Source organism: Dipodomys ordii, unplaced genomic scaffold, assembly GCF_000151885.1.
Source record: "Dipodomys ordii isolate 6190 unplaced genomic scaffold, Dord_2.0 Scaffold165, whole genome shotgun sequence".
Classification (NCBI taxonomy): Eukaryota; Metazoa; Chordata; class Mammalia; order Rodentia; family Heteromyidae; genus Dipodomys; species Dipodomys ordii.
The window spans coordinates 2,649,032-2,663,965 of NW_012267381.1; the positions used below are offsets into that span (position 1 = coordinate 2,649,032).

Sequence of the window (14,934 nt, forward strand, 5' to 3'; positions counted from 1 at the left end):
TTAAAATTTAGAAATTTCTACTTTTGCCGTGTATTTTGACACTTGAATTTTTTTTTGGGGGGGGGTGTCTGTCAATGGGGCTTGAACTCAGGGCCTGGGCACTGTCCTGAACTCTTTTGCTCAAGGCTAGTGCTCTATCACTTTGAACCACAGCACCACTTCCCATTTTTGAGTGGCTAACTAGAGATAAGAATCTCAAGGGGACTTTTCTGCCCAGGCTGGCTTCAAACTATGATCCTTAGATCTTAGCCCCATGAGTAGCTAAGATGATAGGCATGAGCCACCAGAGCCCTCTAACACTTGAATCTTAACTAGGCTTCTCTCTTTGGGTACAATGCTGCAGAGTCTTTCCATCATTCTTATGCTGATAATGAATAATTTTGACATTGCATGCAACTGTATTAGGGTTTCAAACTTGTTTCAGCCTTGGTGTGGCATCATCAGGGAAGGGGACCTCATTAGAACCCTCATCATAGAGGTTGTGCTTTGTCTTTTTCTTTCTTTTTTTCTGTCGGTCGTGGGGCTTGAACTCTGGGTCTGGGCGCTGTCCCTCAGCTTTTCAGCTCAAGGCTCTACCACTTGAGACACAGCGCCACTTCCGGCTTTTTTTGCTTATGTGATACTGAGGAATCAAACCCAGAGCCTCATGCATGCAAGGCAAGCACTCTACCAGCCCCTGTCTTTGTCTCATCTATTACAAATGGGTGCTCATCTGCCATATTCAACATATTAGACAAAGCTTGTATTTCTTGTCAAAGTACAGGACTGGCTAGAAAAAAAGTGGTGGCAAACCATTCATTTTTGAATGGTTTCTTTTTTATTTTTGGTACTGGTATTTGGGGTTTTTGTTTTTGTTTTGTCAGTCATGGGCTTGAACTCTGGGCTTGGGCGCTGTCCCTGTGCTCTTCAGCTCAAGGCCAGAGCTCTACCACTTGAGCTACAGCGCCGCTTCTGGTTTTCTAGTGGTTTATTGGAGATGAGTCTCATGGACTTTCCTGCCCAGGCTGGCTTTGAACTGTGATCCTCAGATCTCAGCCTCCTGAGTAGCTAGGATTACAAGCATGAGCCACTGGCGCCCGGCTATGGTATTAGGGTTTGAACTCAAGGCCTTGTGCTTTTTTTTTTTTTGTCTGTCATGGGGCTTGAACTCTGGGCCTGGGCGCTGTCCCTCAGCTCCTCAGCTCAAGGCGAGTGCTCTACCACTTGAGCTATAGCGCCACTTCCGGTTTTCTGGTGGTTTATTGGAGATAGGAGTCTCACGGTCTCTCCTGCCCGTGCTGGCTTTGAACCGCGATCCTCAGATCTCAGCCTCCTGAGTAGCTAGGATTACAGGTGTGAGCCACCAGCGCCCGGCTCCCTTGTGCTTTTGCTTGGCTTTTTCCCTCAAGGCTGGCAATCTACCATTTGGGCCACACCTCCACTCCTGGCTCTTTTCTGGTTAATTGAAGAGTTTCACTCATCTCCAGTCTTTTCTTCCCACACTGGCTTTAAATCTTGATCTTCAAATCTCAGCCTCCTGAGTAGGATTACAGGTGTGAGCCACTGACGCCTATGTGAATTTTAAACACTGTCATTTGTTTGTTCATTGCCAGTACTGGAACTTGAACTCAGAGCTTCACACTCAGCTTTTTCACTTACCTGGCACTCTACCACTTGAGCCACCCCTCTACTTCCAGAGTTTTACTGGTTAATTGGAGATGTGAATCTTGTGTTTTTTTCTGAATAAGAAATGAATACAAATAACTATCAGGAAGCTGAGAGGTGTTTTTGCCAGAGGTCTAGGGGAGGCACGAGGCAGACAAATGGAGAGAAGAAGGATGAGTGGATACAGTCAAAATATGTAACAAATATATGTGAAAATGGACCAGGAGATGTGTGGGAGATGGGACAGAAGGTGAAGAATGACAAAAAAGGTGACATTGGTTAAGAAATCTATCTATCTATCAATTGACATGTTGACTTGAAACCTCTTAGTACTACTACTTAGAGGTAATTAAATATATATAATAATGATAAATGCAAGGAAAGAGACTAGATACAGTGTGGAGACAAGGACATTTCATTTGGCTGCTCTCTCCAGACTCCCCTGACTGTGAGAGAAAACTATCAGGAAGTTTGTGAGACAGGACCCCATATGTCCTGCCTGGCTCCTCCTCCCTTCCCAGGATGAAGACAGCACTGCTCATCTCGTTGGCCAGCTGCCTCCTTGTCCTGAATGGACAGGTCATCGGTCGCTGTGAATTAGCCAAGATATTGCGCAAGGAACATTTGGATGGGTTTGAAGGCTACACCTTGAATGAATGTGAGTGCCACTGCCTTGGTCCCTGCAAGCCATTTCTCATCTTCTTTTAGCCATGTCCATCACCCAAATCCTCTCCCATTTATCTTTTCCAAGTCAAGTTCAAATTGTTGCTGCCTCCCATAAACCTTGAGCACTTAACAAACAAAAAACAAATTTAGCATCTGAGGCTGTAAAGTTTATTTCCTTATAATGCTCACATTGAAGTAAATGGGTGTATGTATGGATGGATAGAGAGATGGATAGAAGGGTGGGTGGAGGGGTGAGTTGGTGGATGGATAGATGGATAGACAACTGTATGTATGTATGAATGCATGGACAGATGAATGGATGGATAAAGGGTTAGTTAGTGGGTGGACAAATGGATGGACAATTGTATGTATGTATGCATGGATGGATGGATAGGATGGATGGACAGAAGAACATGACAAATCGTGGATACTTCTGGCCTCCCAACTCTATCTTGCCTTTTTAGCCTCGTTTCTCCTTTCTGAGTCTTTGCCTCCTTTTCTCTGCCATCTGTCTTTCTCACTCAGCTTGGTCCTTCCTGAACCCTGGCCCTCTTTTCTCCACTCTAAGGGCTCTGCCTGGCTTTTGTGGAAAGCAACTTCAACATATCAAAGGTACAGGAGAATGCAGATGGCAGCTATGACTATGGCATCTTCCAGATCAACAGCCATTACTGGTGCAACGACTACAAGAGCCACTCAGAAAACTTCTGCCACATGGACTGTAAAGGTGTGGCTAGGGTCCTAGGCTGGGGAAAGTGAGATGGGAGACCAGCTTTTACTCACAGGAGATTGCTTCCCACCCAGCCTGGGCATATCCTCTGAGGGACGGATCGAAGAGTCAAGGAATGCCTTGACTGAGCAGAGGCTTTGCCTAGTGTCCTATTGTAGATCCAGTTAGGAGGTTCTATAGATCCATTCAGAAGGATCCAGTAAGGCTCTGAACAGCCAGGGATAGTAGAGCAGGCCCAGCAACCAACATTGGTTAACAACATAGTATATACTAAGTACTTTATGCACATTGCTCATTTTGCCCAGCTGCTCATGCAGTAGAAACTGCTAATGATCCTGCTTTAAAGATGCACGGACTGAGGTTCAGAGAGATGTGATCCTGACATTTTGTTTAGTGCTTGTAGTACCATGTACTTGGGAGGCTGAGAAGAGGGATAGCTTGAGCTCAGTAGTTCAAGACCAAAGAGAAAGAAAGAATTAGCACCATAAGTAACTTGTAGCCTCAAAGGCTCAGATAAAACTCACATCTGTGTAATACAAAATTTGCTGATCCAAGTTCAAACTCCTTACCTTGGAGCTGATCTAGGATACTTGTCAGGGCCTGTAACTCTGTTCCTCACTTCCACATTTCTCCTTCCTGCTCTGGCCACTGTCCCCTTTAAGAGTTAACTTAAGAGTTTCCCTCACTTGGTAGAAATTCACTTTGGCCTTTCTTCTCCATAGAAACGCTACAAAGTTTAGATGAACCCCTATCTACCCTGGCTAGGAAAAATAGTAGTGAAGGGGGGTCCAAATCTCAGGTCTCCTACCTCCCTCCCCCAACCTTTCCTACTCATGATATATAGCAGCCATTATGTGGGTATCCAATTGGACCCCGGGAGAGAAGCACTGCCTAATCTGGAAATGCTCATTAATTGGGTGGCAGGCATGGGTAGGAAGGCCAGTGTTCTAAGCTGTATTTGGGGTCCTTCTCTGTGAATATCTTACAGGGGAACTCTTCCTCCATTTCAGATATTCTGGAACCCAACCTTATCTCAGCCATGCAATGTGCAAAAAAGATTGTGTCTGGATCAAGTGGGATGAAGAACTGGTGAGGAGGACACAGTGGGACAAAGTTAGTGGGGAGATCCCCAAGAAGGAGGACATGACAGAAAGAAACCACAGGCAGGACTTCTTAGACACTCTAGTTGTAGCTGTCTAGAGAAATGTGGAAGAGTGGATGGGCTTGGAACTCTTGAGTTAGAAGATCTGGTTTTTATTCTTTCTCTGATGTTGGATTAAACAGAAGTGTTTGTATGCAGTAACAGGAAACAACTTGAGCCAGCTGAGGATAATTTAATTTTCAGACTTGGAGGCATTTCAGTCAACCCTGGAAACCAGGCTGTTCAAAAGCTTGCCATGGCAGGTTTCTGGTTCTGTTGGTGCATTCATGTCACTATTCTCTCTGCAAGCCAGCTTCCTCTACTCCCCAGTCCACAGAGAACAGGTGTCCAGTTTTGTTTTGTTTTCTTTTATTTTGTTTTAATCAAAAAATGCTTAAACAACAATAGAGTCTGGCTAAGCTCAGTCCTGCCCGAGATCCTGAGATAGAGATTCTGATTGGACAAGCTTGGTGCATGTGTTCCCTCTGGGCCCAATGATCTGTAAGCATGGGAGAGGTTAAGCATGACAACATGGGTGCCCCCAGGGGACTTTCTCACAGAAATGTGGTACTCCAAGCTGTCAGTTCTTCAACAAAGGATGCTCTTATGGCCACTTGCTGTTTTTGTAAATTCAAACTACATGTGTAAATAACATAAATGGCTGCCTCTACAAGCAGCTATGAGACGGGAAGGAGTTATGTCCCTTGCAGACTCAAAATGCTATATAGAAATACTCATTGGTGATTATTAGGACAGATATTTTCCAAAGGGAGAGTCAATGGTTGCACCTGGGATTTTTTTTTTCTCGAATATCTCTCGGTCCTGTAGACCAGTACCGTCTACTTCCAGAAGGAAAAGAGGATTTGAAAAAAATGGATACATGCTAAGGGGAAGAGAGAAGCACCCAAGAATAAGGGGGATTTAAAGGAAGAATGAGAGGGTCCCAATAGATGGCAGCAGGGCCAGACAGCTAGTGCTGAAGGGAAATCTTGGCATTGCTCTGCAGGGAAAATTCTCCAGGAACTGGGTCAAGTATATGGCCAGGAAGCTATTAGGCTGGGTGCTGGTGGCTCATGCCTGTAGTCCTATCTACTCAGGAGGTTGAGATTTGAGGATCATGGTTCAAAGCTAGTGTAGGCAGACAAATCTTTTGAGACTTAATCCACAAAAGCCAGAAGTGGAGATGTGGCTCAAGTGATATGATAGCATGTCAGTTTTGAGTGAAAAAAACCAAGCAAGAGTACAAGGCTCTGAGTTTAAACCCTGGTAATGATGCACACACACACACACACACACACACACACAAGTTAATTTTTTTAAAAAGCTAACGATAGAAAATAAGAACCATGTTCTTTCCCCCACAGGGTACAATGGATATTGCACTGTTCAGGACGGCCACTCTCCCACTGGATGACAGGATGCAAAGTGCAATGAAATAGGTGCTGCGGCCACTACTGTTGCCCCAGGGAGTCATACTAGAACTCCTGAAGTCTTGGAGAATCTTCACTACTTCCTCTTGGCTCCACTTCGTGATTCTTTCTTCTTCCTTCCCATTCATAAGTAAAACTGACTAGAGTGCAAGAATAAATATTTTAAAGACTTCCTCAGTATGTCAGTCCAATCCCAATTCCCTTGTTCCTATCATCTTCAAGCCAAGAGAACCACAATACACAAGTCTCTGGATTTTTTTTTTGATTTATTAAAATACTACTTGTGCAGAACATATATTAATTTAGTCATTATTAACTCCATGTAAATTTGAATATCCACTTGAGTAGGAATGTGTTAGGTACTAAACATACTATTGCCTTGCAGGCATTCATAATCAAAGTGGAGAACAGAGACATCCATAAGCATTATAATGGTTAATGAGTATATGGTGAAACTTATCATTATTGGTTAGAAAGACTATCAAGAGCTAGTGATTAGCCCAAAGACAACTATTTTGGCAGTAAAAGAGAAAGTTCAGAAATAGGTAAAGAGGATGGAGACTGTGGCTCAATTATTAGAGTCCCTGTCTGGCAAGCATGAGGCCTTAAATTCAACTGCCTATACCGCCAAACATACACCACCACCATCAATTAAAAAAAACAACCCAAGAAGTTGGTAAAAGATCTGGGGTAGTGGTAGAGTGCTTGCCTAGCATGCCCATGATCTGGGCTGGGTATCCAACAGTGACACCCAACTTCCCCAAAAAGGTAGGTAGTCTGGGTGTCTAAGATTGAGGTGGAGAGAGTAATGCTGGGCTGGAGAAATGGTGCTTTATTTCAATCTTTTTTATTATTGTTTTAGGAAGATGAAATAGAATCTAGATAATAAAAATGTTCCATACAGCCATTAGAAAGAATAATAATGTGATTTGAAGGGAAATGGGTTGAGCTAGAACAAATCATGTTAAATGAGGTAAGCCAAGATCAGAGAGAGAAACAGGACATGTTCTCTCTGAAATGTGGAAGTTACATCTAAAACTGGGATATGACAAATTACACTGGATTTTAGATACTCACATACAGGGAGACCAAAAGAAGACAGTCTTAGGAGAGAATCACAAGATGCCTAAGTGCCTCTTTATATAAGTTAATATACATACCAAAACAAACTCCTAAGATATGGAAATAAGACTTTCTAAAATTGATTTTTTTCTTTTTCTGATGATTGTGCATTCTTTATATACAGTGTATTGATATGTATATTTGCAGGTGGATGATAGGAGGGCACAGAACTTGAGGGTGTTGGTAGCTCAGACCTGTAATGCTAGCTACTCAGGAGGCTGAGATCTGCGGATCATGGAAGTCAGCCCTGGCAGGAAAGTCCAGGAGACTCTGCCAATCAGCCACCAGAAAACCGGAAGTGGCTCTGAGGTTCAAGTGATACGGCTCTAGCCTTGAGCTGAAGAGCTCAGGGACAGCACCCAAGCCCAGACTTCAAGCCCACAACCAACAACAACAACAAAAAAAAGTGCAGCAGTGAAACACACTGGACACTGGAGATGGGAGGGAGAGAATGGGACAGAATGCGGGAACAGATGACACTGTACGAAAGGAAATATACTTATTATCTGACTCATGGAAATGTAACCTTTCTGTATATCACCTCTATAATAACAATAAACAAAAAATCTCTGTACAGGATCCAGTTGGACTGGCAGGTGCTGATGTGGAGTAGATCCTGCTTAAGGATAGGACAAGGTAGAAAAAGATGAAGGAATGTCTGACACATGGCTACCATGAAGACTGACCAATTGGGGTTGTTACCTTCGTCTGCCTCTGAGCCTTAACTACATTAGCTACAAAACAAATAGACTTGGATATTCAGTCATTTCCGGATTTTTGTATTTCATAGAACACTAAAATATCAAAAATATCAGGAACATAAACCAAAATTTCCAATATTAATCCTTAACAGAGTATTGAAATAACTATCCTTTATTTCAGCATCTTCTCATAAAACTTTTAGCATAAAAATGTAAGGAAGTCATACATAAGACTGGAACAGAATATTTTACATTGAGAAATTTACAGCGTTATATTGTCCCTTGCTCATTTTGCTGATCTGGTGAGAACATCATATACAGGAGCAGGGATGTGAGGGCTGGTATTTAGAAACCCAGGAGTCTTATTCTGCAGAGCCCTTCTGGGTTTGAATCCTAGGGTTACAATAAAGACCTGGGAACTCACTGTTCTTATCAGTGTTACTCCAACAATTAGCTGACTGTTCTACCCAGCACATCCCTTCTAGCCATCAGTTCCAAGTATTGCTTATTTGAACCCAATCTGATATCCTTCTCACTTTATCTCACAGCTTCCCACAGCATAGAGCACAGAATCACTAGGACAACCAGAATTCCCTTTAAGATTTCATGCTAGATGGCTAGTGGCTGAGTACTCTGACTTGTCTATTTAAAACTCCTGAAAACACTCTTAAGACAAAGGAGTACATCTTCAATATCATTTCCCACCAGCTAAGCACCTAGAATCTCAGTCTCCAAAGCGAAGCTGAAGCCAGCTGCATAAAGCTGTCTGTCAGTGACTTTAGGACTAACCTATAAACACTGAAAGCCCACTATCAGAACTGCCCTAGAAATACACTTGCAGAGAAGCTCTAGACTGTAGGCAGGGAGTTGGGGTGGCTGAAAAAAGGAATTAGACTCAAGGATGGGCCTCGAGGGAGGGGCGGAGGAGCTGTGCCAAGTCCGCACTACCACTGCTTTCGCTTGGCCCCGCCCCTCCCCGCCCCCAGCCCGCGCGTGGCCCCGCCCCTCGAAGGCCCCGCCCCCTAGCTCCCTTTGGAACTCGCGGGGGCACTTTGCGCAGGCGCAATACAGCTCAGCCCTGGCGGCTCCTGTGAGGTACCTGTGGGACGGCGGAGGTGGTTTCTTCTGCGGTTCCCACCGAGAGCGCTGAGCCCTGGCCCCGCGGCCGAGGCCTTGCAAGTGAGCCGGCCCGGGTGGAGGGAGGAGTGAGAACCGCCCCGCGGCTGCCTGGGGGTCACAGTCCTCCCTCAGCACCCGGTGCCTCTGCGCCTCCACCAGGGGCCCTGGGTGCGGGGGGACCCCGGCAGGCCACGACCCCGAGGCCTCTGCGGACACCCCAAGTCGTGGCCCGTGCTGCTTCTCGGCCAAAGGTTGCCCTGTAGTAAGAGGTCAAGTCGCTCCCGAGGAGAGAAGTGTTTGGCGTGGCTCCCGCGGTGACTTGGGGGGGGGGAGGGGGTTTGAGGTGGGGGTGAGAGGTCACGTGCTAACTGGGTGTGGGGACCCCCTCCTCCCAGCATTCTCTGTTCCTAGTGTTGTCCCAGGTTGGCTTTCTGTATTCAGTGCGGGTCTTCCTAAACTCTGCAGTGGCCTCTCCTGGGCTCTCCGCCATCATCAAGTTTCTTTCAGCCAGAGAGGCCCAAAATACCCCAGAGGCCTGCGATGGGAAGCTGCGTTTTCCGGCCTCTCCAGTGAAGGTGGGTCAGATCTCATGTGTACACATGGGTTTGAACCCAGGGCCTATTCCTTGCTAACTCTAGCACTTGGGCTGTGCCCCCAACCAAGGTGAGTTTAACTGTAGAATCCTAACTCCACAGGAATGAAGTATGAATCCAGTAATAAGTAGGCATTTTTGTGGCCTTCTGCTCTGCAGAATGCTTCCATTTGCAGTCACCCCACACGGATCCTGTATTCTCAGGTGGTGCTGTTTGTGGTTTTATTATCTTTAAGTAGTTGTACAAAGGGTTTCAATTCAACATGTGGTGAATGCATCGTAATCAATGTCATCCTTTCCCTGCCCCAACCTTCCCTTCAAGTTTCCTGGTCTCATTGACACACATGAACACTGTATTTGCCAACCTTACTCTCCATTTTGTCTCCTCCCCTTTGGCTTTGCCCTCCCCCAATACATGTTTCACTTTCCTAGTATTCATTTCATTAAACTATTTTTTTTTCTCAGGGGAAGAAACACAAAACTCAGGATGCTTAAGTGACTTTGTTCCAAGCTTACTGTTGAAAAGTCCTATGACACTTTATATTACCTTTTATTAAAAAAAATGTTTTTTAGCCAGTGCTGGGGCTTGAACTCAGGATCTGGACACTGACCCCGAGCTTCTTTTGCTCAAGCACTCTACCACTTAAGACACACAGTACCACTTCCACCTTTTCTGTTTAATGGACTGAGGAATCAAACCCAGGTCTTCCTGCGTGCTAGACAAGTACTCTACCTCTAAGCCACATTCCCAGCCTCTATATTGCCTTTTAATATAGGAAATCATCAGAAGTATTCTGCTTTGATTTATTTTATGTGGTGTTAATGTATGAGATTGAGAAACTGTTGTTGGTTAGAACATACAGGATGCTTTTCATCATTTTACCAAAAACTACCTGTTAGAACTCCCTTCAGTACCCCAAAACCTCCTTTAATGCATTGTAGAAATCCTTGTTAGTATGCCAGATGGCTCTGTTTCCCAGAGTTCCAGAAAAACATGTACCCAGTGCAACTTCCTTTTCCTTTTCAGAGATCATTTTAATATCTGAATAACTACTTGGTACTAACCTTGCTATCTCTCTGATTTAACTTTAACTGAATCTGAAAACTACTCAATAGTGACTCAAAGGATACTTCCTTCATTGCTGTAGACTGTTCAACACCCTTTTCAATCCTTGATCAACTAATGAATGAAGTATTATTCATCAGATTTTCTGTACTGTGAGCTGCCTGTTTCTAACCTGTGACCATGTCTCATAACCACTTAGTTATACAGATGGTACCAAAAACATTACAGAACAGTTTAAACAGTAGTGCATTTTTAGTGTTCTTTGGCTACTGAAACTATGTCATAAGCTCTAGGTTTTGAGAAATTTACAGGTAATTACCAACACTGCTATAGTGATGACGTGTTCAGCAAGACAAGTATGTAGCTAAAAGGAGAAGGCATTCACATCAGATCACTTATTTAACTCAGGCAATGGGTTACTGTCTCACATTTTTATCTAGCTTTATTAGTATTTTTTTTATTCTTGGCAAGTATAGTTTCTTTTCTGTCTGTCTTTCAACCTTTAACAAGAATGTTGTACAATAAACTCAAAGAATGACCTAAGACACCTTGAGAGGGCCTCCCTGCATCCTCTGTGGCATGAAGGAAAATGATCAGCAAGATTTCGGCAAGGTGACAGTGTATCTTGTATATATTAATATACCACCAAGAGTTTTTATTCCTTTCTGATAATCTCGAAAAGCTTGTCTATGACTTACCATACAGGTCAGCCTTGCAACAGTACTAGACATTTAAAAAGTAGCCACAGTTTTCTCTTTCACAACAGGCAGCTTCAGTTGGAGAAAGGAATTTCATTTTTTTAGGAATTTCATTTTTTGTTTACATATTCTTCATCCATTAACCCAATCAACACATTACCATCCTCTTGTCAGATGCCAAGAACTGTGCTTGGTTCTTAGAATGATCAAAGGGTAGGATATTGGTTCCTTAGGTACTTTGGGAGCTTAGAAAGCAGTGATAGAGGAGGGCAATTCACAAATCAATGAGGACTTAATGCTGTGATGTTGTGTTGCTTAAATTTTTATACACATTAAAAATTAGGCTCAAGTGGTAGGACCTCATCCTTGAGTTAAGAGAGCACAAAGCCTTGAGTTAAAGCCCCAGTAATGGCACACACACACACACACACACACACACACACACTCACTCACACTCATACACACACAAAAGACATTTAAGAAAGAACTGGTGCTGGGCACTGGTGGCTTATGCCTGAATCCTGACTACTCAGGAGGCTGAGATCTGAGGATCATGGTTCAAATCAGCCCAGGCAGGAAAGTTCATGATACTCTTATCTCCAGTTAGGTAGCAGAAAACTGGAAGTGGAGTTGTGGCTCAAAGTGGTAGAGTGTTAGCCTTGAGCAGAAGAGCTTAGGGAGCGCCCCTAGACCCTGAGTTCAAGCCCCATAACTGACAAAAGAGAGAGAAAGAAAGAAAGCAATAGTTCAGGATAGTGTGGGATGTTGGTGGCTCATACCTATACTGCTCAGGAGGCTGAGAACTGAGGATTGTAGGCAGGAAAGTCCATGAGACTTTTTTTTTGGTCAGTCATGGAGCTTTAACTCTGGGCCTGTGTGCTGTTCCTCAGCTCTTCAGCTTAAGGAGAGTGTCTACCATTTGAGCCAGAGCTACACTTCCAGTTTTCTAGTGGTTAATTGGAGATAAGAGTATCACAGACTTTCCTGTCCCTGCCCTGGCTGGCTTTGATCCGTGATCCTCAGTTCTCAGGTTCCTGAGTAGCTAAGATTATAGGCATGAGCCATTGGCACCTAGCTCATGAGACTCTTATCTCTAATTAACCACCAGAAGATCAAAAGTGGAACTGTGGCCCAAAGTGGTAGAGCGCTAGCCTTGTGCAAAAAAGCTCAGAGACAGAGCTCAGGCCCTGAGTTTAAGCCCCATGACTGACAAAACAAACAAACAAAAACTGGTAAGGTAAGAAGTCTGTAGTGATGTATAAAATATTTAGAGAGCTTACACTTAAAAGAAATTTGCATTCTCAAAGGAAGTTGTTAGTAGTTTTAGTTGTATGTAGAAATTTCAAAGGTATATGTGTTCCTTCCTCTTTCAGGGATTAGTAATGTAGAGAAGGGGTGGTAGGTGGCAAAAACAATTTTCCTCAAAGGTATGGACAATCCAAGGTACCTTGACCAATCCAATTTTAGGACACATAACGCCACCTTTGGCTTCTACAAACCCATAGCCATCCCCATGCACAGGCTATGCCCCTGAAATCCTGGAGTGCTTCTGCTAGCCAGTCCATGTGGTTTGTGATATTACACATGACTTGTGTAGTACAGTCCCTTATTTTAGGCATCCATGAGAATCATTTAGCTTTTCAATGCACCACACTACTATTGCTCCTAGCCAAAGTTTTTCTGCCATTAGCCACTCAACTCCATCATATATCTCATTGCCCATACCAAGAATGGCATTGACTGTCACACATTAAAGCAAACTTACACTGCTTAGTTTCAGATGCTAATAAAGAACATCACAGGGTTCTCTTTCTTAGAGGAAAGAAGAGATATTCTTCCACATTCTCAGACCACTTGGGCAGTTTTTGCCATGTAGATAGATTAGCTGGATGAATTTTCCAAGTTATCTCTTCAGTGGTGGAGAAAGGATTTTTCCATGTGCTCAACAGTCTTTCAATGGACCTGAAAAGCTATAAGAATGCAACTTGCAAACAGATTAGACTACACACAGCTTGAAGTAAGGAAAAGGCATAAACAGCAGAACAATCTAATTCATGATCAGTTAAGGCAACTTGCCTGGAACTCGATTTTTGAAGATGTGTTCGAGGTCTTCCAGGGATGTTGCAATCCAGTGGGGTGACTGTTAATCCTGTGAAGGTTCAGGAGCATCATTTTCTGGTTTAAGAAACTTGAGAAGGGGCTGGGAAGGTGGCTCAGTGGTAGAGTGCTTGCCTTGCATGCGTGAGGCCCTGGGTTCGATTCCTCAGCACCACATAAGCAAAAAGAAAAAAAGCCGCAAGTGGCGCTGGACACCCCCCCCCCCAAAAAAAAAGAAACTTGAGAAAATGTTGCAAGCCAACTGGGAATAAGTAGTGTATGACACTGGTACTGGAGCAGGAAAGACAAACCAAGAATCCAGATAAAGATGGTATTGAGGGCTGGGAAGGTGGCTCAGTGGTAGAGCGCTTGCCTTGCATGCCTGAGGCCCTGAGTTCGATTCCTCAGCACCACATAAGCAAAAAGAAAAAAGCCGGAAGTGGCGCTGTGGCTCAAGTGGTAGAGCGCTAGCCTTGAGCTGAAGAGCTGAGGGACCCACGACCGGACCCAAAAAAAAAAAAAAAAGATGGTATTGAAATCTGTGAAGAACAAATGAACCATTCAAAAATAATTATTTGCAAGCAACTAGATGTTCATAGAAGAGAAAAGGGACTCCCCACCTCAACCTTACTAAAAACAAAACTAGTGAAACAAATTCCAGAAGGATTAAAAAATATAAATAACAGTACAACTTTAGAAAAGTACTGGAAGTATCAGAGACCAGCATTATCTCAGAAGGTAACTGAGTGCCTTTCTAACAAGAGTACATCCCATGAGCCACCAGGTGGGGAAGGCAGGTGTGATGTGGGCCACTAGAAAAAGGCCCTCTCTTCCCAGCCCTCACCTCAACTCATGACACTGAATTGTTTGATTTTACTTCTTTTACAGTTGGTGAATGTAGTAGCTAAAGCCTAAAAGTTGTCCTACTTGGGTGGAGATCCGGTGATCCTATTTTGAGATCAGCCCAGGCAAAAAGAAGTTCATGAAGATTCCATCTCAAAAGAATGGCTAGGTGCAGTGGTGCACTCTGGTTATCCCAGCAACTGGGGAAGCACAGTGTGCAGGGATGAATGGCTGTCATCCCCAGCAACATGGGGAAGCACAAGTCAGAATGTCACAGCTGAGGCCAGCCTGAGCATAAAGAATTGTACTCATAAATTAACATGTTGAATTGAAACTTCTTTGTATATGTAAAAAATACTTCAGAAGTAACCAATGCAAAAAGGACTTGAAGGTATACATTCAGTGGTATAGAGCTTGCCTACAAAATAGAATGCCTAGAATTCAGTCCCCAGAACATACGCATGCATGCACACACACGCACGCGCATACACGCACACACACACACACACACACGTACACACATTCTTTTTACTAAATATATATTAGTCATTTCAATGGATTGTGATGATTTTCATTGATTGGCAAAGCTCCCAATATTTCTCAGCATTATATAAGGAGGCAAACAAGAACACAGTTAATGATCGTAGACTTTATTGTCTAGGAAGTTAGAGTTTCTGTCCTTGGGTTTTTTTGTTTGTTTTGTTTTGTTTGCCAGTCCTGGGGCTTGAATTCTAGGTCTGGGCACTATCCCTGAGCTTTTGTGCAAGAATAAAACCTAAGTTCACTTACCCTAGAAATGAGATTAATTGAGAACTAATGTCTAAAACACTAGCTTAGAATCTGTAAATGATTACAAAGCAAATTACCAAGGGGCTGGGAAGGTGGCTCAGTGGTAAAGCGCTTGCCTTGCATGCTTGAGGCCCTGGGTTTGATTCCTCAGCATCCATAAGCAAAAAAAAAAAGCCGGAAGTGGTGCTTTGGCTCAAGTGGTAGAGCGCTAGCCTTGAGCTAAAGAGGTGAGGGGCAGCAGCCAGGCTCAGAGTTCAGGCCCACGACCGGACCCAAAATAAAAAAATAAAACAAAG

At 43.7% G+C, this 14,934-nt stretch overlaps 1 protein-coding gene across 1 annotated transcript; it reads left to right on the top strand.

Moving 5' to 3' along the window:
• The first annotated feature begins 2,166 nt into the window (after positions 1–2,166).
• On the top strand, positions 2,167–5,615 carry Lyzl6 (lysozyme-like 6). The gene is made up of 4 exons (XM_013033269.1): positions 2,167–2,302; positions 2,879–3,037; positions 4,051–4,129; positions 5,546–5,615. The coding sequence occupies exons 1-4, from the start codon at positions 2,167–2,169 to the stop codon at positions 5,613–5,615; spliced, it is 444 nt and encodes a 147-aa protein (XP_012888723.1).
• The last annotated feature ends 9,319 nt before the right edge of the window (positions 5,616–14,934 follow it).

What these genes read in the sequence shown, in the direction of transcription:
- Lyzl6 (XM_013033269.1), top strand. Translation starts at nt 2,167, where the DNA reads ATGAAGACAGCACTGCTCATCTCGTTGGCCAGCTGCCTCCTTGTCCTG. An exon ending in AGGCTACACCTTGAATGAAT is followed by an intron (nt 2,303 to 2,878) that starts GTGAGTGCCACT and finishes CTCCACTCTAAG; the next exon opens with GGCTCTGCCTGGCTTTTGTG. An exon ending in CTGCCACATGGACTGTAAAG is followed by an intron (nt 3,038 to 4,050) that starts GTGTGGCTAGGG and finishes CCTCCATTTCAG; the next exon opens with ATATTCTGGAACCCAACCTT.